Source organism: Periophthalmus magnuspinnatus, chromosome 20 (genome assembly GCF_009829125.3).
Source record: "Periophthalmus magnuspinnatus isolate fPerMag1 chromosome 20, fPerMag1.2.pri, whole genome shotgun sequence".
NCBI classification, from domain to species: domain Eukaryota; kingdom Metazoa; phylum Chordata; class Actinopteri; order Gobiiformes; family Gobiidae; genus Periophthalmus; species Periophthalmus magnuspinnatus.
Genome location: NC_047145.1, coordinates 21,816,845 through 21,839,594, shown reverse-complemented (window position 1 = coordinate 21,839,594; position 22,750 = coordinate 21,816,845). Strand labels below are relative to the sequence as shown.

General features: G+C 41.5%; 1 protein-coding gene across 1 annotated transcript in view; it reads left to right on the top strand.

Moving 5' to 3' along the window:
- bmp6 (bone morphogenetic protein 6) overlaps nucleotides 1-22,750 on the top strand; it is a 105,740-nt gene that overhangs the window by 45,753 nt on the left and 37,237 nt on the right. Inside the window, exon 2 of the mRNA XM_033985724.2 lies at nucleotides 14,125-14,317. Coding sequence (XP_033841615.1) covers nucleotides 14,125-14,317 — 193 coding nt within the window. The remainder of the gene's footprint in view (nucleotides 1-14,124; nucleotides 14,318-22,750) is intronic.

Genomic DNA, 22,750 nt, shown 5'->3' with positions numbered 1-22,750 from the left:
TGTCTATATATTTGTTTTTTGTTGACTTTTATCCGAAGCCCTTTGGTTTGGCCAGCTGACGTCGTTTTAAATGCGGCATAGAAATAAAATCAGTGTCAGCTTCCTGTTTATAGCCGCCATTTTGAGGACTTTTTACCATTCAAAAAGATGGAATATTTAGTTTTGCGTAGTTAATTGCTACGGTAACAGTGCTTTATTTTCATCAGTCTGAATTATTGTGGTGTATAGAGGTAGTAGTAGGTTATGCCACAGACCGTTGGACTCCACTCAAATTAAGCTAATCGAGGCTAGCAGTTATAGCGGCTAATTTGGACCCGAGTTTTATATTTGTAACTAAGACTGCGAGTATCATAGCAACCAAAGAGCCAATCCGGAGCGAGGCTGTTGAAGTTAACACCCCTTCCCACCCGCATCACTGGTTTAGCTTGGCAACGGTGTCAATCAAACCTGTTGCTAACGCTAACGGCAAAGAATGCGCCTGATTCGTCTGTTATTAATGTTCATATCTCGATTTACAGACACAATAGGGAAATTAAAATACCAGGAGTTGATGGAGCTGGCAGCGCGCCCACGTTCACTTCCTTTTTTTTTTTTTTTTTTTTTTTTTTGGAACACGGATGCTAGCGGGTTAGCTATGTCTATTTATATAAAGAGACTACGCTTCTGACAGAGTGCACAGTTCATCAGCTGTTATGAAACGAAGGGCCCGAGTGAAACGGTGGAAATAAAGTTCGCAGGTTTATTATATCTACATAATCCCGTACAGAAAAGAACGTCTGCTTGAGCGATTTTTATACCACACCTGTTTTCTAACCTGTGTTAATGTAAACTCCATTTGATCCCATGCAGTAGTGGAGGGGATTCTGAGGTCGTGAGGTTTAAATGGGCCGGTTCATGTGGGCCGCTTTAATACCTACAGCAGCAGCGACAGCAGATGTTGCGCAGGTGGAAATGTGAGAACAGCTCCTATCAAAACCAATCTGAAAACCTGTCTCTCTCACTCAACGCTTCAGGTCGTTCTGTCAGATTTTCAGAACTTCTGCATCATTTCGGTCCATTTCGGTCTCTCCTCCGCGCTAAACGACCTCTGATTTTGAGCGATAGCGACAGTGTTGAAATGATTGGAACGAAAAGGAACGAAAACGGAATCGGATTTGCGGCTGTGTAAATATGAAATGTTTGCGAGTAGATTTATTTTTGGACGACCAGATGAATCAGAAATTAATTAGTTTCAAATGTGTGTTCCATATGTAGCGTTTGGCAGCGATTTGGGAGTGCGTTTTTACGGTTTAAAGCCTGACGAGTGGACCTGCCGTCGTCTTAAAGAGCAGACACGAGAACGTTTGAGCTTAAATGTGGTTCTCAATGTGTTTACGACCTCACACGTATTTTAGGGGGTCTGGAGATGGATTACTATGGGCTGGGATCGTTTAAAGTTTACCAAAAAGCGAATTGCCAATGTAAATGATGCTGTATCTGTATTTAAATCAGAAAACAGTTGCGTAATCTAAGGGTTGATGGGTCAATTCCGTCGTGTTGTTGTGTGTTTGTATCTCAGTTGGTAGAACGTTTGTCCACCGATCTAAAGGTCGACAGTTCGAATCCCGCTATCAACGTAAACATCGTTGGTTGAGCGGACAAATCCAACCGACCCACAAGTTGCCGTTGCGATTTCACAAATGAATAAGTAATAATTTGTTGTTTCCTTGGGCAAGACGCTTACGTGAGGTGGTTCCTTGATGTAAAAACGCTTTGAGAGCCTTGACGATGGAAAAGTTTCAAAATAAATCGCAACATTCCATTGGCGAATAATATTTAATACAAATGTGGAGCAGATAAAATGAATGAATATTGCGAAAATGCAGATTTGTGTTGTACTACGGCGAGTTTTTGGGTTTGACCACTAATTTAAATGATCAGATTCAACATTTTTTTTATTTACTTTTTGGATATTTCATGAGTATTTCCAAGTAGAGTGTCGTCAGTAGAGAAAACAGTCTCTTATATCACCATATTCAAGAAATCTAAAAAACACCAATATAAAAATGGGATCGTAGATTGACTGATCTCGATTTACCTTGAGGTGAGAAGCTGGAGGACGTGTCTGGGGTGAGGGAAGTCGAGGAGTCCCTGCTTAGACTGCTGCCCCCGTGACTCAGCCCAGGATAAGCGGAAGAAAATGGACAGATGGATAAAAATGTGCCCGTTTATCATTTTATCATTTAAAGTGTCTGACGGCGCAGCGGACGAGAACAGATTGTGACGTTCACTTTTCCATAGAGAGTGATGGATTTTATCAATAAACATAAGCAGCTCCGCCCGGCGTGTCTCCATGGAAACGCTATTACTTGGAATGGTCTACGTTTCTATCACATTATCCATGACAACAAGCCGGTAGAGTCACGGGTCAGATCTGTAGAGAGGCGACTCCGCTCACACTGACGACGCGTGTTATTCAAGGTGTTTTTAGCCCTAAAAATATCTGTGATCCAATAAATGCTAGATGGACTTTAATTTTAAAGCCGTACTATGCTACATTCTAAGCAAACCAAGAAATGGAGACAAGTAGGTGTTGGACACTCTTCAGAAAAGTTGCATAGTGCACCTTTAAGTTCTGGACGTCATACAGTTACAGCCGGTAGTGGAAGAAGTACTCGATTTTGTTACTGGAGCAAAAAATACTCAAGTAAAACTAAAGTATCGCATGAGAAAACTGCTCAAGTAAAAGTATTAAAGTACCTGTTTAACAATGTTTTTTGATCTTATAAAGCTTCAAATGTCGTGATTTTGAAAAAAAAATAACATAGTGGAGTAGAAAGTACAGATACTGCTCTCAAATGTAGTGAAGTAAAAGTAAAACAAATCCAAAAGTACTCAAGTAAAGTACAGATACCTCAAATTTTACTACTTTTACTTTGTTACGTTACACCATTGGTCACAACTTTAAAACAACAAAGGCCTGTGATGTCTTTTGTGCGTCAAATAATCCGTCCAATTACGTCTTCCTCCCTGTGAAGAGGAAAATACTTTGAATCTCTTCTTCCTCTTCCTCTTCTGGTTCCTGTCTGGCTCAAATTGGGTCAGAGTAAAGTTCTGAATCTCTTGGTCCTCTCTGGTTCCTCTCTGGTTCCTGTCTGGCTCAAGTTGGGGTAAAGTTCTGAATCTCTTGGTCCTCTCTGGTTCCTCTCTGGCTCAAGTTGGGGTAAAGTTCTGAATCTCTTGGTCCTCTCTGGTTCCTCTCTGGCTCAAGTTGGGGTAAAGTTCTGAATCTCTTGGTCCTCTCTGGTTCCTCTCTGGTTCCTCTCTGGTTCCTCTCTGGTTCCTCTCTGGCTCAAGTTGGGGTAAAGTTCTGAATCTCTTGGTCCTCTCTGGTTCCTCTCTGGTTCCTGTCTGGCTCACGTTGGGCCGGGGTAAAGTTCTGAATCTCTTGGTCCTCTCTGGATCCTCTCTGGTTCCTGTCTGGCTCACGTTGGGCCGGGGTAAAGCGGAGGTTAGGCTCCCTGTGCGCAGCCTCCAGCCGCTTCCCCTTTGATTCCTCTATGTGAAAATCTCTGTGGATTCCAATTGAATTTCATGCCGTGAAGGTGGAGAGACAGCTGCTCGGCTACTTAGCAAACGGCTAACTCTGCAGCTTAAGCTAACTCCACTGCAGATGATTAAAAGAGACCTGGTTTAGACCTGGTTTAGACCTGGAGTAGACCTGGTTTAGACCTGGAGTAGACCTGGTTTAGATCTAGTTTAGATCTGGTTTAGACCTGGTTTTGACTTGTTTGCGACCTGGTTTAGAGCTGGTTTAGATCTGGTTTAGACCTGGTTTAGACCTGGTTTTGATCTGGTTTAGACCTAGTTTAGACCCAGTTTAGACCTGGTTTAGATCTAGTTTAGATCTGGTTTAGACCTGGTTTTGATCTGGTTTAGACCTAGTTTAGACCCAGTTTAGACCTGGTTTAGATCTAGTTTAGATCTAGTTTAGATCTGGTTTAGACCTGATTTAGACCTGGTTCAGACCTAGTTTAGACCCAGTTTAGACCTGGTTTTGATTTGGTTTAGACCTACTTTAGCCCTCATTTAGACCTGGTTTAGATCTGATTTAGACCTCGTTCCGACCTAGTTTAGAGGTGGTTGACACCTGGTTTTGACCTGGTTTTGACCTGGTTTTGACCTAGTTTGGACCAGGTTCAGACCTGGTTTAGACCCTGGTTTAGATCCTGTTTAGACCTGGTTCAGACCTGGTTCAAACCTGGTTCAGACCTGGTTTAGACCCTGTTTAGTCCTGCTTTAGACCTACTTTAGACCTGGTTTGACCTAGTTCAGACCCGGTTTAGACCCTGTTTAGACCCTGGTTCAGACCTGGTTCAGACCTGGTTTAGACCTGGTTCAGACCTGGTTCAGACCTGGTTTAGACCCTGTTTAGACCCTGTTTAGACCCTGTTTAGACCTGGTTCAGACCCGGTTCAGACCCTGTTTAGACCCTGGTTAGACCTGGTTCAGACCCGGTTCAGGCCCTGTTTAGACCCTGTTTAGACCTGTTTCAGACCCTGTTCAGACCCTGTTCAGACCCTGTTTCAGACCTGTTTCAGACCCGGTTCAGACTCGGTTCAGACTTAAACGTGACTCTGATAATGGAGCTGTAGGTCGTCAGTCGTCTTACGTGTTCTGAGTTTAATGGTGTGTTTCGCTCAGATGAAGTGCTTGTACTTTAGCTCTTGTTGAGTGAGCTGACGGGAGCCAGGAGGATTAGCTCAGCTGTAAAACGGATAAGTGTCAAACCTTTTCCTGCTAATTTCATTATGTTCCAATCTCACATTTTTCATTTTAAAGAAAAATGTTGGCTCTCTGTATTTCACTCCACGCTCTCGAATTTGTAACACCTCACTTAAAATGAAATACAGCAGACATTTCACAGATTTAGTGGAGCTGTTGAGTCCGGGGCAGTTGAGTTATATGGGACACTGCTGCTAGGATGTAATTTAGATGGAATTTAACTTTTTAAACATCTTCCCAACGCTCTGTTCTGGTTTATGTTAAAGCTTTACTGTGTAACTTTTCGCCAAAGGTCCGTCCACCTGCTGGTCTCTATGGAGATGTTATTACTGTGCCTGAAATGTTCATAGACTGCGTAAAGAAGAGGACTGAGTGAGTGTGACGTCACCCACAGCGTTCAGTCAAATCAAGCTCATCGATGCTAGAGCGGTTATAGCGGCGAATTTGGAGCCGATTTCCATATTTGGAATTCCGACTGCAAGTATCATAGCAACCAAAGAGCCAATCCAGAGCGAGGCTGTTGAAAATAACACCCCTTCCCGCTCGTATCGTTGGTTTAGCAGGGAGCGGGCACTTAGCAACGCTGTCAATCAAACCTGTTGCTAACGCTAACAGGAGCGACCTCGGGGAAAGAAGGACCTGATTTGTCTGTTATTAATGTTCATATTTTAATTTACAGACACAATAGTGAAATAAAAACCCCAGGATCATGTAGAGGGTTAATACGAACATTTAAGACCAAAATGATGAGTCTGACAGCAGCAGAGACAGAGAGAGAGGACACAGTTTATCAAAAAATAAAGTCGAAATAACAAAAGAAAAAAAAAATCAAAATAATTGAAAAATAAGAAAAAAAAACAAAACTCAAAATAACGAAAAAGTTTAATAAAAATAACAAAAAAACTCAAAATAACAACAACAAACCCTCAAAGTAACAAAAAAAGGAAAAATAACAAAAAAAATGAAGAAAATAAACTAAAAAAATCCAACCTCAAAATAACTTAAAAAAATACATATATATAATAAAAATAACAAACAAAAACCCCTCAAAATAACAAATGTAATTAAATTTAAAATAAACTCAAAATACCTAAAAAAAAAACAACTATTAATCCCAGGATCATGTAGAGGGTTAATACGAACATTTAAGACCAAAATGACGAGTCTGACAGCAGCAGGTACAGAGAGAAGACACAGTTTTTCAATAGAAAGTGAATTGGAGCCGATGGAGCAGGAAGCGCACACATGATCACTTCCTGTTTGGAACGTGGCGGCTAGCAGGTTAGCTATGTCCATTTATATATACTTTCTATCGGCATGTTCTAAAGTATGGCATTAAACTTCTGTATCTCCATGGACACGAGCAGGATGTGTTTTATAAGTACTTTATTTTCTGGACTATAAATTGCAACAGCCAAAAAAATGCATTATAATGAAGAAAAGAACGGGGTTGTCAGTTTGTCCGTGCGACCGTGAGATGTGAAAATGTGAAATTATATACTCCACATATAAGTCACACCCCAGGCCAAACTGTGAAGAAACGTGCAACTTATTGTCCTGAAATAGAATAAATGCGGGAGAGAAGTTTAATGCTGTATTGTGTAACATTTAAAGTAACGGCAACTTCATGGAGACACCAGAAATCGATCAAAGTTTATTTATAGAGCAATTTACAACACTCAAGGTGACCAAAGTGCTTTCCAGTAAAATCAAATTAAAACACGTTAAAATCATACCAAAATAGGAGAATAAAATACAATAAAATACATTAATACAACAAAATATAAATAATGATAATGTGTCACAACATTACTAAGTGTTAAAGCCAGTCTGAATAAATATGTTTTAAGCCTGGATTTAAAAAGTATCAGGATCAGGAGGCAGTTTGTTCCAGAGTTTGGGTCGAGTCACAGAGAAGATCACCCCAGTGTTTGGATTTAGTTTTCGGAACTTCCAAAAGGAGTTGATTCGACGACCTCAAGGCCCGGTTTGGATTTCGGACCAACAGTTCAGCGAGTTAGGGCGGGGCGAGGCCATTAAGAACTGAAAAAACAAAAAGTAAAATTTTAAAATCAACTCTAAAAGAAACAGGAAGCCAATGGAGCGAATAAAGGACTGGGATGATGTGTTGAAATATTATAATAGAACATGTGGGTTCAGTTGGTAGAGCGGTTAAATCCACTGACCCACAGGTTGGCGGTGCATTTCCAGCTCACACAGATCAATACTGTTGTCGTGTCCTTGGGCAAGACACTTAACCCACCTCACCCCCAGTGTCTGTGTGCACTGGTGTGTGAATGTGTGTGTGGTTTCTTGATGTAAAGAGCTTTGAGTGACTTGAAGGTAGAAAAGATGTAACATTTTATTAAAGAAGTCACACTACATTTGAAAAGCAGGAGTAGTAATAGTAGTAATAGTAGTAATAGTAGTAGTATTAATACACAGGACCAAAACTGTCATGAAGCTCAACTATGTCCTACATTCCTTAAACCGTAACCGGGGCGACAGTTTTGTTTTGCTTTCATATTATGACAGTATTTAAAAGTTTGGTCATTTTTAAAAAGTTACGCCGTTGCTATGGAGATTAGCTCTAGGAATGCGATTAGACTTGGCAGAAAGTTCCTCACTGTTTCCAGTTGACCTTTTATCTCGTATATGGACCGGAACATGTTAAAAATGTTAACGTTACACAGAATTCCTCGGATTGTTCAAATATGAAGCGACCCAAACAGTTTACCGCATGCCTTTTGTAAGTACGCACTGCGATAACTCAGACGCTCGTTAATCTTGTTTAGCTTGACACTAGCGTCGCTAACAAACTGGCCAACTATTCCGAGCACTTTCTGCAGAAATAAATGAACTCGTAAGTGACCTGCGTGAGTTTATCTAAAAATATATCACGCCAAAAGGAGAATATTTCAACCCGTTCGTTACACTCGGGGGTGTTGGAAGGACGGCTGCTGTTGTAAAGTCATTTGCAGAGCCGTGACCTCAAACGCAAAGCTATCAGGCAGAGGTTTTTTGGCTCCTCTGGCTTCCTGTCATTATGATCCGGGCCCTAACATCACAGTTATGGGTACATCTGCTCATGTGGGAGGAGGATCTGTCAAAACCGATACAGGTCACAGAGAGCATGATGGGAAAAACATCGAGGTCTCCATAGGTGGTTCCACTCTGGATGTCCGCGAGTCCTCAAGTTGGATTCGTACTGTTTTACGGTTAAAGTTTGTGGCAAAAATGGTTTAGGATTGTAGTCAGGACGATGTCGACCAACAAAAACCAAACCGTTACATAAAGAGGCGGAGATGATTGATTGAAGGAAAAAGATACAGTTTATATCCCCCGCTGCGTTGGCCCCGTGCGCAAAATAAAGACCCCGGCTCATGTGTCCGGCTTTAAATCAGAGCTATTCTTCAAAATGGACTTTTCAGAGGTTTTAACCATGTTCTAGTTGTTTCCTTTTCGTTTATCCTCTTGAAGTTGTTGGTTTTTGGAGTGATTCATGTTTGCGTAATCTTTAATCGCTTATTCTGAAGACGCCATTTTGCCGATAAATCCCTGTTTTCACCTCCACCTGTGCCCTCCCACTGTGACATACGCACTCCGTTTTCCAGTTTTATTTTCTTAATCGCTGATACTCGTAGGATTCGGCAGCGTCGCATAGTCATTTCTGTATCCATAGGGGGCGCTCACTGCTACACGGCACGTTGTTGCGATGACGTTTGCGGCGACGTCGGCTCCCACTGGACACTGCAGTTTTCTAACTCAGAAGTCAGCAGATTTGTTTCTTCTATTAAGTCGTTTTAGATGAATATCGTGATTTAAAATGTGTAAATTATAACAAAATGATCCACAGGGGTGAGAGATGAGAACCATAGAGACACAAGCATAATAGGATTGATTTAATACAGTTACAAAGATCATGTTTGTGTTAAGAACCAGATCTTTAGTCAAACGTGAGGTTGTGCGTTTGTTGAGGCCTTTGGCACAGCTCTACAGACGTGTTTCTTTACATTTGGACATGATTATAGTTTAATCACAATTATTTTTAGTTGTATTTTTATCTCCTTTCTTCATTTTTCCACTTCAGCTCTTTCACTCTCCTCCCTTCAGCTTCAACATGATTTAGCTACACACACACAGGCCCACACACACATACACACACATACATATGCACACACACGTTTACGCGCATTCATAAACGCACACACACACATACATACACACATACACGCTCACATGCACACTCACACACACAGACAAACACTCATGGACACACATACACACTCACCCCCTCGCACACACATAGACACACGCACACATTCATGCACACACACGCACACACCAACACTCATGGACACAGACACACACATACACACCCCTACACATTCATACACACATGCCATGCACACACACTCATGGACACACATACATTCACACACATATGCACACACACATTCATGCACACGCACACAGACACACACACACACATACATACACACACACTCATAGCTGCACACACGCTCACATACACACGCACACACACCCCACACACACGCACTACAAACAAACTCATGTTTTTATTTTTATTTCTTTTTTTTTGTCTCATCTCAAACCGCCCGGTTCTGTCTCGTTCTGTGCATCAGTCTGATTTATTATTAAAACGTCCTGGACCCACAATCTCATATTTAAAAACTCTTAAATTATATGTTTTCTTGCCTTAAAACACAAACATATACAAAGTAGAATATATTTTTAAACAAATTTAGCCAAAGAAACGATGAAAATCTGATAATCCCTTTGACATTTTTTGTGTTTTTAGTCTGATCTTTACATTTAATGACAAACATGATGGACATAAACCTGACCCTCCTGGACACAGCCTGTCTCTGGTCTCTCTTTACTCCGGTCGTGTCTAGGGATGACCTTTCTGTGTGTGTGTGTTTGTGTACCGGTGTCTGTGTGTGTGTGTGAGAGGCGGGGCTACTCCCTCTGAGCCGCTCTGATTGGCTCCCTCATCGTGCCACACTTTTCTCTCTGTGCATTAAGGAACAAAATGTGTCATTTGGGTGGGTCCATACGTCATAAAATCAGCACGGGTTTTAGGAAGACTGGCTTAAGTTCAACAAACATAACTCGAGAAGATTAAAAGAGCATCAAACGTGTAAATACTCCATGTAACTTTCCTATGGCTCATGACTCAACCTGGAATAAATATAACTATACATAGGCTTTATACGTCGATGTGTTTGTTACTGCAGGGCTCGTAATGACTATAATTTTTGCCGTATGGTGGCCAGACGTCTCGCTAACCTGCGTAATTTCAATTTGCAGCTATAATGTTAATCATTTGGACGGCCGGTCTGGTCTCTGCAGGTAAAGGAGGCGTGAGACAGTGGAATAAGCTTCATTTTGTGGTCGACCCAACCGCAGAATTCAAACTGTGCCGAGTGGAAAACTGCAGTGGAGCTGACGATCCGCTCCAAGCCCCGCGGAGCATATGAGAAAGCATTTAGCCTATAGTGTGAGAGCGTGTCGGAGCGTGTGGGAGGGTGATGTATGTGTTTGGGCGCTCGTAGTCGTAATGTAGAGCTAGTTTATTGTACCTGTGATAGAGGGAAGAGCTTCAGATACAGTCAAAATAAGTGCTAAAAATGTGGAATTTGTTTGAAATCAGCTCTTGTGCTTGTGTGTCTTTGTAGTTATAATGTCCGGCACTTGTGGATCTTTTATTTATTTATTTATTTTAAGTATTTATTAATTTATTTCAAGCACAGGTACACCTAAAGCACATCTCAACAAGCTCAAAAAGAAGAAAACTTGTCAAATTGCGCCTCTATCTTCCATCAGGACACAAGTCAAATGCTTTGTTTATGCTTCCTGTTCAGCTGAAGGAAAAAAAAAAAGTTATGTTATAATTTACACCCGGGGTATCCAAACTATGGCCCGGGGACCAAATGCGGCCCACGAACCAATTTTTATTGTGTTAAACTGGCCCATTTGACCGTCATAGGCAGTATTTTTTACAGCATAATTAAGTCATTCTGCCACTACCACCTCAAGAACATCACATTTTACTTTGATACAGGCCTGAAATTAATGTTTAAGCCTTAAAGACACAGCGGCTCTGTCAAAACTACACGAAATGCATCTGAATGACTCAACATACCGACTACAGGTGTGTGGCCTTCTGCTTCAAATCTGTATTAAGATGCGACTCTCGATGATAAATGTTTGGACAACCCTGATTTACACATTTTAAATCACAATATTCATCTAAAACTGCTTAAAAATAACTCTAGTAAATATAAAAAAAATAAAGCAAAGTGTGGATACTTTGAATTTGTATGTAAAATATATTTTTTTTAAAATGTAGTTTTATTTAGAGTTATTTAACGTCTGTGTAAACCCTCAGTCGTCCAGGTCTGATCCATCATAAAAGCCAAAGTTAAATCTGTCAACTGGACTAAAAGGTTGTAGGAGTGAAGACGTTTGGCTGCTCGTCCAAGCCGCTTCTTCAGTTTTGGTCAGATTGCTCAAAGGAAACAAAGAGAGCAATAGAGCGAGCGAGTAGGGCCATTAAAGGTTGGCTGAAACTGTAAACAATCGCTTCAGACAGATATAACGCAGTGTCTGACCAAAACTGAAAAAGTATCTTGGATGAGCAGCGAAACGTCTTCACTCCTACAACTTTTTGTCCAGTTGACACGTTAACTTTGGCTTTTACTGGAGTTATTTAATGTTTTTTTTTTCTTTTGTACATAACTCTGTATGTCTTACTTCATATATTTGATGTCTTCTGTGTCTAAAATGCAGAAAGTCGTAAAAATAAAGAACAAAAACTACAAATCAGAGGCTGTGTCCAAACTTGTGACTTGCGGCTCATGCATCTTCTAACTCCCTCCAACATGGCCGACCTGACTCCGCCTCCTCGTCTCAGGACATCGTTGTGGCGTGCGTGTTCACATCATTATAGAGCAGAGTGCACTCAAAGGCAGCGGTGGTGGGTTTGTTGGTCGGTGGCCAGTGTCTCTTAAGTGAAAAGTGATGTTAAGTGATGTTTTTTTTTTTCCTCAGACTGACGATAACAGGGATTTATTTAAGGAAACCACAGGAGCTTTTAGTCTGAAGTGTAAAGCACATGTGCGGGTCAAAGAGGCTGCGGCGGTCGACCTCACGCGGGCTGAAAGAAACTCGGATATCGGTGATGTGTGTGTTTGTCTATGTGCCATCGCAGAGCTACTATTATCAACCCTTCTTCCTCTTTTTTTTTTTTTTTTGTACACTGAGTTCGCTCTGGGTTAAACTCGGCTTTTGCTCTGCTGGTTTTACGTGTCTGTTTTGATGTAAAAATAACATAAAATGAGGAGCAGGGATGAGACAAGATCTTGTATCGCGTAGAAGATCAAGGCGTAACCATAAATTGTATAAAGAAGTGGACTGAGCGAGTGTGACGTCGCCCACAGCGCTCAGCTCCAAATGAAGCTAATCGAGGCTAGTTACATATTTGGAACTCCGACCACGAGTATCGTAGCAACCGAAGAGCCAACCAGGAGCGAGACTGTTGAAGGTAACACCCTTTCGCATAGCAACGATGTCAATCAAACCTGTTGCTAACGCTAACAGGACCGACCTCGGGGGGAAAAAGGCGCCTTGTTTGTCTGTTATTAATGTTCATATCTTGATTTACAGACACAATAGTGAAATAAAAACACCAGGATCATGTAGAGGGTTAATACGAACATTTAAGAGCAAAATGACAAGTCTGACAGCAGCAGTTCCTATTTGGAGCAGCTAGCAGGTTAGCTATGTCCGTTTATATATACAGTGTATGGGTTAAACTTTGCTCTAAGGACTTTACATGGCTGCCTGTATGTAAGTCACTAAAAATACACTGGTCGATTTCACGTCTTCAACGTCACAGATTTATTTCCATCCAGTGTTGCATTAATTCTTCACCTGTTGCATTGATGATGGTCGAGTCTGACGCTGCAGCTTCTCCAGCTCATCCCAAAGATTCTCAATGGGGTTAAGGTCTGGACTCTGTGGTGGACGATCCATGTGTGAAAATGACGTCTCATGCTCCTGATCCACTCTGTCACAATTTGAGCCCGATGAATCCTGGCATTGTCATCTTGGAATATGCCCGTGTCATCAGGGAAGAAAAAATCCATTGATGGAATAACCTGGTCATTCAGTATATTCAGGTGTCAGCTGACCTCATTCTGCTGAACCTCGACCGAACCAACTGCAGCAACAACAACATATTTGTTTAGTTAAATCCCAATGGCGACTTTTTTTTGGCCAAGCAGTGTAACATTAGATGAGGAACAGAGCGCTCATATTTCTGCGGGTCGGTGGTTTGGTCCTTTAAGGCGTCGCACATTAGCGGTTGTTGGTGTTCGTGTTATCGCCTTCAGACTATGGCTGTTTGCTGAATGTCTCTACACTCTCACTTGTCGTAAGAATGGCTTGAACGTCACTAAAACATGACACAAAAATAACACAAAACTGGAAGCTCCAAAGAACTGCAGTGTGGATCTTTTGTTTCTTTTCTACCATTTTCATCTTTGGACCCAGCACGCAGTCGCAACTACCCTTTTGCAAAATGGACTTTTCAGAGCTTTTATCCACGTTTTAGTTGTTTCCCATTAACATTTACTCACCTGAAGTTGTTTTTGGAGTGATTCATGTTTGGTTAATCTTTTAATCGCTTATTTTCAAGACGCCATTTTGCTGATAAATCCTCGTTTTCACCTCCACTGTGACACGCCCACTGTGAATTGTCAATGTTTTAGATCAGTAGCGTCAAACTCATTTTCACCGAGCGCCACATCAGCAAAATGGCCGCCATGAAGGGCCAGGTGTAACTGTGCGGCAGTAGATTGTACTGACCCCGCCTCATAACACAAAAAACATACAGGTTTTTCTCCTCAAAGCACAAACTTGTATTCACCTTCACCTTTCTTCCTTCCAACTTCCTTCCACGCCAACAATTTTCCTCTTCATGAACATTTTGTGATGATTATTTGCAAATATTTCTCAGTTCCACTTAAAATCTCATTAGTTTATTGTCAGTGCACACATTAAAGCAGCATAGACTTATTTTAAAATGACAGTCATGCCTTTTAATTTATCTCCTCACGGGCCACATAAAATGACGTGGCGGGCCGCATTTGGCCCCCGGGCCTTGAGTTTGACACGTGTGTTTTAGATGAATATTGTGATTTAAAATGTGTAAATTAGAACATAACGATCCACGAGTGTCAGAAATTATAACTATAAAGAACTACAAACACAATAGGACTGATTTAATGTTATTACTGTATATTCTGACTCCTTTTGTGTTTCTCTTCTCAGTGGAGTTCGACAGGGAGCTCTCCCCTCAGCGGCGGCATCACAAAGAGTTTAAGTTCAACCTGTCCCAGATCCCGGAGGGCGAGGCCGTCACCGCAGCGGAGTTCAGGCTGTACAAAGAGTGCGTGAGCCGAGCCTTTCCCAACGACACCCTCCTCCTCAAGGTGTACCAGGTCGTCCAGGAGCATCCCGACCGGTAAAGGAAACGCTGGATATTCAAAATCTGAAACTCACTACTTTACGCTGTTACATAATGTTGCTGTGTCTTGGTTTTACCCTCGTTTACTCCTGATTTAATCCAGTTTTTTACATGGCTTCATTAAACGTTCTATACTACATAAAACTCTTGAACTTTTGTGAGATTTAAGTTGTGTTCTAATGCAGTTCCCTCCTCAAAAACAGACTTGACTTGTGTTTTTTTCATTCACACATGTTTGAGTAACTCTGCATTAATAATCTGTCTACATCTCCAAAGCTCAAAATGCTCTGTTCCACCTTGTGATGTCATTAGCAGCTCTTTTTACCATTAGATTGGCAATTCCATATAACATCGATTAAAAAAAATAGCCTATTATGGGCCCTTTAAGTCCTGATTTAGACATTCTTTAGTGCTGGGGGTGTCCATTTTTACGCCTGGTTTGTAGTTTTGAACAGTAGCCATTAGCGACTGACCAATATGTGATATATTTTCATGGACGATACCGATTTTTTAGACCCCAGAACAACCCCTGGATGATACTCTGCTTATACTTTTGGGCCAATTTTGACTATTTTCCCCCATTTAGTTCATTTTAATTCACTACAAACTCCTCCCAAGCCCTTTTTTTAACCCCAAACTTATAAGAGAGCTGTGCAACCACGTTCTGTGCAGTGACCTCCTTGATTTAAAGTGTTAACATAAAGTTTTGTGTGTATCTTCAGGCAGCAGATTCACCAAAACAAAATATGTGATTGTGTTGGAGATTTAAGGCCGATAGCTGATACACTAAAAAGTCCAAGTATCGGCCCGATATATTGACACTTTTACCGATATCGGCCTGTCTTTTGTAGCCATCAGTCCGTTTTTAAGTATTATTATTTACCGTATTTTCTGGAGTATAAGTCGCACTAGCCAAAAAATACATAATAATGAAGGAAAAAACACATATTTCACATCTAAATTGCATATAAAGTGTGACTTATAGTTCAGAAAATACGGTAAACCCGGTTAATCGTCTTTGTTAAGTGTAACTCAAAGGGAAGCTGGATTTCATTTTCATTCCCTGATCGTTGCTCTCAGTTTTAAGCTAATTCCAGAGTCCAGTCGTCACAGTCTTACCGTTTCTTTTAGCTTCATAAACAGTGACTTTTTGGTGAATACTTGGATAACAGATCCGTCTTGTTATGTTTCTGTTGCAGTGTTGTTCTGAATAATATTAAGAATGTTCCGTTTTTATCTGGACCCCCCGGTGTTGTGGATTTTTGGGTAATCCGTCCTGTCAGTGGACCGTTTGCGACATACGTTTACTTTTAGATTCCAGGTCTAAGTTAAGATCAGCAGAGACCACCCTGCAAAGAAATAACTCAGGTCCAGGTCAACACTCAGAGATTTGTGAATGATATTTGTGTTCGAGGCTCAGTCCAGTCGGGCCCCTTAAACTAAAAGACGTTTTATAGATGTAAAAGTAATTTATAACTTATATTTTATCTAGCTCAGTTGGTTGTGTTTGTCCTAGTTTAGAAATGATTTAGACCTGGTTCAGTCCTGGTTTAGACGTAATTTAGACCTGATTTAGACCTGATTTTAGACCTGGTTTAGTCCTGGTTTAGACCTGATTTAGACCTAGTTTAGATCTAGTTTAAACCTGATTTTAGACCTGGTTCAGTCCTGGTTTAGACCTAATTTAGACCTGATTTAGACCTGATTTAGACCTGATTTAGACCTAGTTTATATCTAGTTTAAACCTGATTTTAGACCTGGTTTAGTCCTGGTTTAGACCTAATTTAGACCTAGTTTAGACCTGGTTTAGATCTAGTTTAAACCTGATTTTAGACCTGGTTCAGTCCTGGTTTAGACCTAATTTAGACCTAGTTTAGACCTGATTTAGACCTGGTTTAGATCTAGTTTAAACCTGATTTTAGACCTGGTTCAGTCCTGGTTTAGACCTGATTTAGACCTAGTTTAGACCTGATTTAGACCTAGTTTAGATCTAGTTTAAACCTGATTTTAGACCTGGTTCAGTCCTGGTTTAGACCTAATTTAGACCTGATTTAGACCTGATTTAGACCTGATTTAGACCTAGTTTATATCTAGTTTAAACCTGATTTTAGACCTGGTTTAGTCCTGGTTTAGACCTAATTTAGACCTAGTTTAGACCTGGTTTAGATCTAGTTTAAACCTGATTTTAGACCTGGTTCAGTCCTGGTTTAGACCTAATTTAGACCTAGTTTAGACCTGATTTAGACCTGGTTTAGATCTAGTTTAAACCTGATTTTAGACCTGGTTTAGTCCTGGTTTAGACCTAATTTAGACCTAGTTTAGACCTGATTTAGACCTGGTTTAGATCTAGTTTAAACCTGATTTTAGACCTGGTTCAGTCCTGGTTTAGACCTAATTTAGACCTAGTTTAGACCTGATTTAGACCTGGTTTAGATCTAGTTTAAACCTGATTTTAGACCTGATTCAGTCCTGGTTTAGACCTGATTTAGACCTGATTTAGCCCTAGTTTAGATCTAGTTTAAACCTGATTTTAGACCTGGTTCAGTCCTGGTTTAGACCTGATTTAGACCTAGTTTAGACCTGATTTAGACCTAGTTTAGATCTAGTTTAAACCTGATTTTAGACCTGGTTTAGTCCTCGTTTACACTAAGCTCAGTTGGTAGTGTGTGTCGTCCTCTGATCCGAAGGTTGGCGGTTCAAATCCGGCTCTCGACACAAACATCATTGTTGGAGCGGTCAGATCCACTGATCCACAGGTTGACGGTGCGATTCCAGCTCCCACAGGTGAATGCTGTCGTTGTGGCATTGGGGAAAACACTTAACTCAGCTCTCCCCGGAGATTGCACCATTTTTAGATCGATTCTTATTATAAATTTAAATCTACATGTTTAAAATAAAAATAATTAATACATTTTAAAAACTCATTAAAAGTGCAACTGTAACTTTTCTGGTTCTGATTTTCTGATTCTCCGCCAGATGGTCTTCATGGAGATGTTATGTGCTATATGTGCTGTGCCTGGAATGTTCCACAGTACAACTTTAAATGAGTCTATATGTTTAATCAAATACTCAAAACGTCTTGAAAAATATGCATGTTCACTATGAGTGGGCTCGCCTCTCCGCTGATCAATCCTAGACGTGGATAAGTTTAATGTGATATTGTTGAACATCACAGATAAAGCAACAAAATGGTAAACAGTCACATTTTTACGTAACGATTTTCCACCTTCAAGCTACTCATTCACACACACACACATTCACACACCGGTGCACACAGACACTGGGGGCGAGGTAGCTTAAGTGTCTTGCCCAAGGACACAACAACAACAACAGCAGCATTGATCTGTGGGAGCTGGACCACACATTTCCTACAGTTATCAGCTCGAACTCGCTACATCCCTGTTTCTTGACAAAGGCTGTGTGTGTCTGTGTGTGTCCGTGTGTGTCCTTGTGTGTCCGTGTGTGTCCGTGTGTGTCCTTGTGCATCTGTGTGTGTCTGTGTGTGTCCGTGTGTGTCCGTGTGTGTCCTTGTGCGTCTGTGTGTGTCCGTGTGAGTCTGTGTGGAGTTAAAGCCGTTGTTTTTGCAGATATGTGAAGATATGTGAAGATTACAGGAGTGTCTGTGTTATTGTAGGTGACAGAGTTTTACCTTCAGGTTAATGGTCGTTTATTGACACAAACGACACATTCGACCTCTTCTGAAATAACGTTTAACCTGGTGATGCATAAAAATGTGTCAAAATGTTGGTTGGTTTATCTATCCTAGTTTAGTCCTGATTTAGGCCTGGTTTAGTTCGGTCCAGTCCTGGTCCTGGTGTAGTTTTTATTCTCTCTCTCTGAAGCTGACGGATATAGTCCTGAGTTGGTCCTGATCCTGGTTTTGTCCTGGTCCTGGTCTCAGTTCTCTCTGATTCTCCTGTACACTCTCACAGTCGTCCTTCTGTACATGGTCCTGGTCTAGTCCTGGTTTAGTCCTGGTCTAGTCCTGGTCCTGGCTCTTTCTGATTCCCCTGTACACTCTCACAGTCATTCCTTTGTGTTTAGTCCTGGTTTAGTCCTGGTTTAGTCCTGGTTTAGTCCTAGTCTCAGTTCTCGGTCTGATTCTCCTGTACACTCTCACAGTCATCCCTCTGTATATGGTCCTGGTTTAGTCCCGGTTCAGTCCCGGTTTAGTCCTGGTTTAGTCCTGGTCTGGTCTCAGTTCTCGGTCTGATTCTCTCACAGTCGTCCCTCTGTACATGGTCCTGGTTTAGTCCTGGTTTAGTCCTGGTTTAGTCCTGGTCTGGTCTTGGTCTGGTCTCAGTTCTCGGTCTGATTCTCTCACACTCGTCCCTCTGTACATGGTCCTGGTTTAGTCCTGGTTTAGTCCTGGTTTAGTCCTGGTTTAGTCCTGGTTTAGTCCTGGTTTAGTCCTGGTTTAGTCCTGGTTTAGTCCTGGTTAAGTCCTGGTTTAGTCCTGGTCTGGTCTCAGTTCCCTCTGTATCAGCAGGAGCCTGTAAACTTTCTCAGAGTTTGTTGTAATGAAAGGCGTCGTCTTCGCTGTAATGACAGGGGCCGTAATGAGCCGACGCTCTTTGTACCGTTTGATTGGGCGGGTTTGGGAGCAGCAGGTGAGGAATGTGGAGATTACAATCCCAAAAATGTGGTGCGTCTGAGTGTGGGAAAAGGACGGTTTGGTACACAGATACTTTTAAAGCTACGCTGTGGGACTTCTGTGGGGGAGGGGTTTGCCTGGGATGTTCCACGTTGTTATCAAAGCAAAATATACAAATAAAAACGGTTGATTCGGTCGTTTCTGTTGAACAAAATTCTGCTAAAATCTTCATGAAAATCACCACATTTGCTTTAAATGACTCAAAATCTGAATGAAATACTTTTAAGTTTTACTCTTTAAGTACATTTTTAAACAGATACTTTAATACTTTTACTTAAGTAGATTTTTTCATGTGATACTTTTACTTTCACTTGAGGATTTTTTACTCCACTATCTGTACTTTGACTTAAACTAAATTGCGTGCTTCTTCCACCACTGCATTTTAATACCGTTTTGTGGAACACTCTAGGGCACATGTGTCAAACTCAAGGCCCACGAGCCAAATGTGGCCCACCATGTCATTTTATGTGGCCCACAAGGTAAATTAAAAGTTGTGACTGTCTTAAAATGTCAGTTTATCAGGAGATGGCAAGTTATACAGCCGTACTTTTTACATCTATGGAAATACATGTGCAATATTTGTAAACGGAGTAAGTCATTAATACAGAAGGTTTATGAACAAGTTAAAAAAGTAGTTACATTTATTTCACATTACATCTGTCCCATTTTCACGGTGTGTCCCTCTGAGAAAATGTGTTTGACGCCTCTGCTCTGGGGAAAGCGATAACATTTCCATGGAGACCAGCAGGTGGCGTACCCTCCAACCAAACTAAAACATAGAGCGGGTTAATCCGAACATTTTAAGACCAAAACGACGAGTCTGACAGCAGCAGATGCAGAGAGAGAGGACGCAGTTTTTCAATAGAAAGTGAACTGGAGCCAGAGTCGACGGCGCATGCTCGCTTCCTATAGAAACGCGTCGCTAGCAGGTTAGCTACGTCCATTTCTATGCACAGTCTATGGTCTTTCGCCTCGCTCATCCCTCTGTACTCTACATTTACTTGTCTAGATGCTCAATATTCCTCGATTGGCCCGGTTTAGCTTCGCTCACGCTGCTCCCGTCGTTTTTACGGGGCCAGTTCTCTCAAAATGAGTCGCTCTGAGTGCTCTTAAGCGACCTTGTAACATAAACGTGGGCATGTTTTATCTCCAGATGTCCCCCTCACACTTGGCGTTTTACAGTCCCCAAAATATGCCACGTTAGGACGGGATGAAAGTGCGGGAATCAGCGGGCCATCTGCGAGTCCGTTTTCCACACAGACATGGGGTTTTACTAGAACCACTGACAAGGCTTATAAAGGAGATTTACAGTTGCAAAAGACACGGGCGTGACTCCTGACCTTATTATTCCAGTTAATTTAAGCAGTCAGTCAATAAGAGGGTTTTAAAGAGGGTCCCGTAGCCTTGGCCCCCGAGGAGGCTCCTGGTGGGACCCCCGCTGCATTTCGACGGGGGAACGGTGGCTGCGATGACAAGAACAAGGACTAAAGAATAAAAATCATGATATCACCGCTGGACCGGAGCCAGGGACATTTTCTGCTCAGGAGCTCTGGCGTCCTTAATTTCTTCCACTGGTGTTGTATTTGTCTGATGGATTCTGCAACTTCCAAATATCAAGCCAATGGTTGAAGTTTGTGCGTCTTAGCAGATGTTTAGCGGGTCTGTCATTTTTCACATCCGTAAGAAAACTTATGTGAAGTTATAGGGTTTGTATAGGGTTTATATGGGGTTATGAGTGGGCTTGGGGTCAGAGGTGAGTCGGAAGAGAGTTTGTCCATTGATCTGGAGGTTGGCGGCTCGAATCCCGGTCTGTGTGTGACTGGTTCCTTGATGTAAAGTGCTTAAAGTGACTTGAAAGTGGGAAAGCGCTTTATAAAAACGTGACCATGTGACCCTTTACCGTCAGCTAGTCTAGGGCTGCGTTCAAACTTGTGCATTTATCACATTAAAATGAGACTAAATCAAGACTAAACCTGGACTAAACAAGGACCAATTCCACATCAGGGTTAAATACATTGTTTTTAATCAATTTTGGACCAATGTGTGTACTTATGCAATGCAGTTTTGTCATTTATAATAGTAAATAATTAAAAATGTATTCTTATAGGCTGTATACACTGGTCCCTCGTTAATCGCGGGGGCCACGTTCTAAAAATAACCCGTATCAGCTTTATTTTTTACTTATTCTCTATGTTTTTTGCTGTAAAACCCCTCACCACACACTTTATACACTTTTCTCACACAGGCATTAACATTTTCTCACATTTCTCTCTTGTTTAAACTCTCTCAAAGTTCAAACCTTCGTAGGCGTCTTTGTCGGTGCAGAACGTTTCATCGACATTGTGGGTTTTGTCGGGGAGAAAACAAATCACAAACGTACAGCACTTCAGAGTCACACTGAGATCCAACGTTTATGTAAATTTGTCTGAACACATTCTGTACTGGACAGGAGACACGGCACGGAGGAGACTGATGGACAATGGTCTACAGTCCAACAGCCAATCAGGACGCACGACACAATGGTCTACAGTCCAACAGCCAATCAGGACGCACAACACAATGGTCTACAGTCCAACAGCCAATCAGGACGCAGAACACAATGGTCTACAGTCCAACAGCCAATCAGGACGCACGACACAATGGTCTACAGTCCAACAGCCAATCAGGACGCACGACACAATGGTCTACAGTCCAACAGCCAATCAGGACGCACAACACAATGCACGTTCAGACGATGTAAAAAAACGTGAAAAATCTGCGAAACGGTGAGACCAAGAAAGGTGAACCGCGATATAGCGAGGGACAACTGTACACCAGGACTAAACTAGAACTAGAACAGAATCAATTCCACGTTTTTAAATACATTTTGGACCAATGTATGTACTTAGGTAATACAGTTTTCTCGTAATTTATAACAGTAGATACTTAAAAATGCGTAGTTGTGTTTTTGTTTAAAGGTCCTATATTACACAAAACTGACTCTTGAGACGTCTAAACCATGTTCTAAAGCGGTTTCCTCCTCAAAAACAGACCTAGAGTTGTGTTATGCTTCATTCACACATGTTTGAGTAACTTTTATTATCATTCTGTCTACTTCTCCAAAGCTCAAAATGCTCTGTTCCACCTTGTGATGTCATGAAGTGGAAGTTTTCAAGTTAACAACTCCTTTTTCCCTTTAGTTCAGTAGAGATTGACAGTTCCAGGGCTGAAATGATCCAAATGATTCTAGAAATGAAGGTGTGTGGAGTTTAAAAACACAGTGGAGCACTTCCTGTATTACCACATGATGACATCACAAGGTGGAACAGAGTGTTTTCTGTTTGAAAGACGAACTCAGCCTTAATATGCAGGTTTGTTTGTGTGTTAAACATGTGTGAATGAAACAAAAAAAACACAACTCCAGGTCTGTTTGTGAGGAGGAAACATTAGAACGGATCATAAAACGGCGTAATATGGGCACTTTAAATTCTCAATCAAATCTGTGTCTATTTATAGATTAAAAAAACCAAACATTGATGAGAATTCTTGTGGCTTTTTTCTCTCCTCACACATTATCAGCGCTCATAAACACTGAACTCCTCTCGTCCTTTCTGTTTGTGTGAGGGTGAACCGCGAGCGAGGGAGCCGTCACAAACACTCATTAATGGCTAATAGAGCGGGCTGCCCACACATGACTGCAGGGGCATTCTGCAAACACCTGGATGAGGCTTTGAAGTGTCGGGACGTCCCACCTGCGCTGTGTTATTTTTACTGCAGTAATGAGACAGAGACGCCTC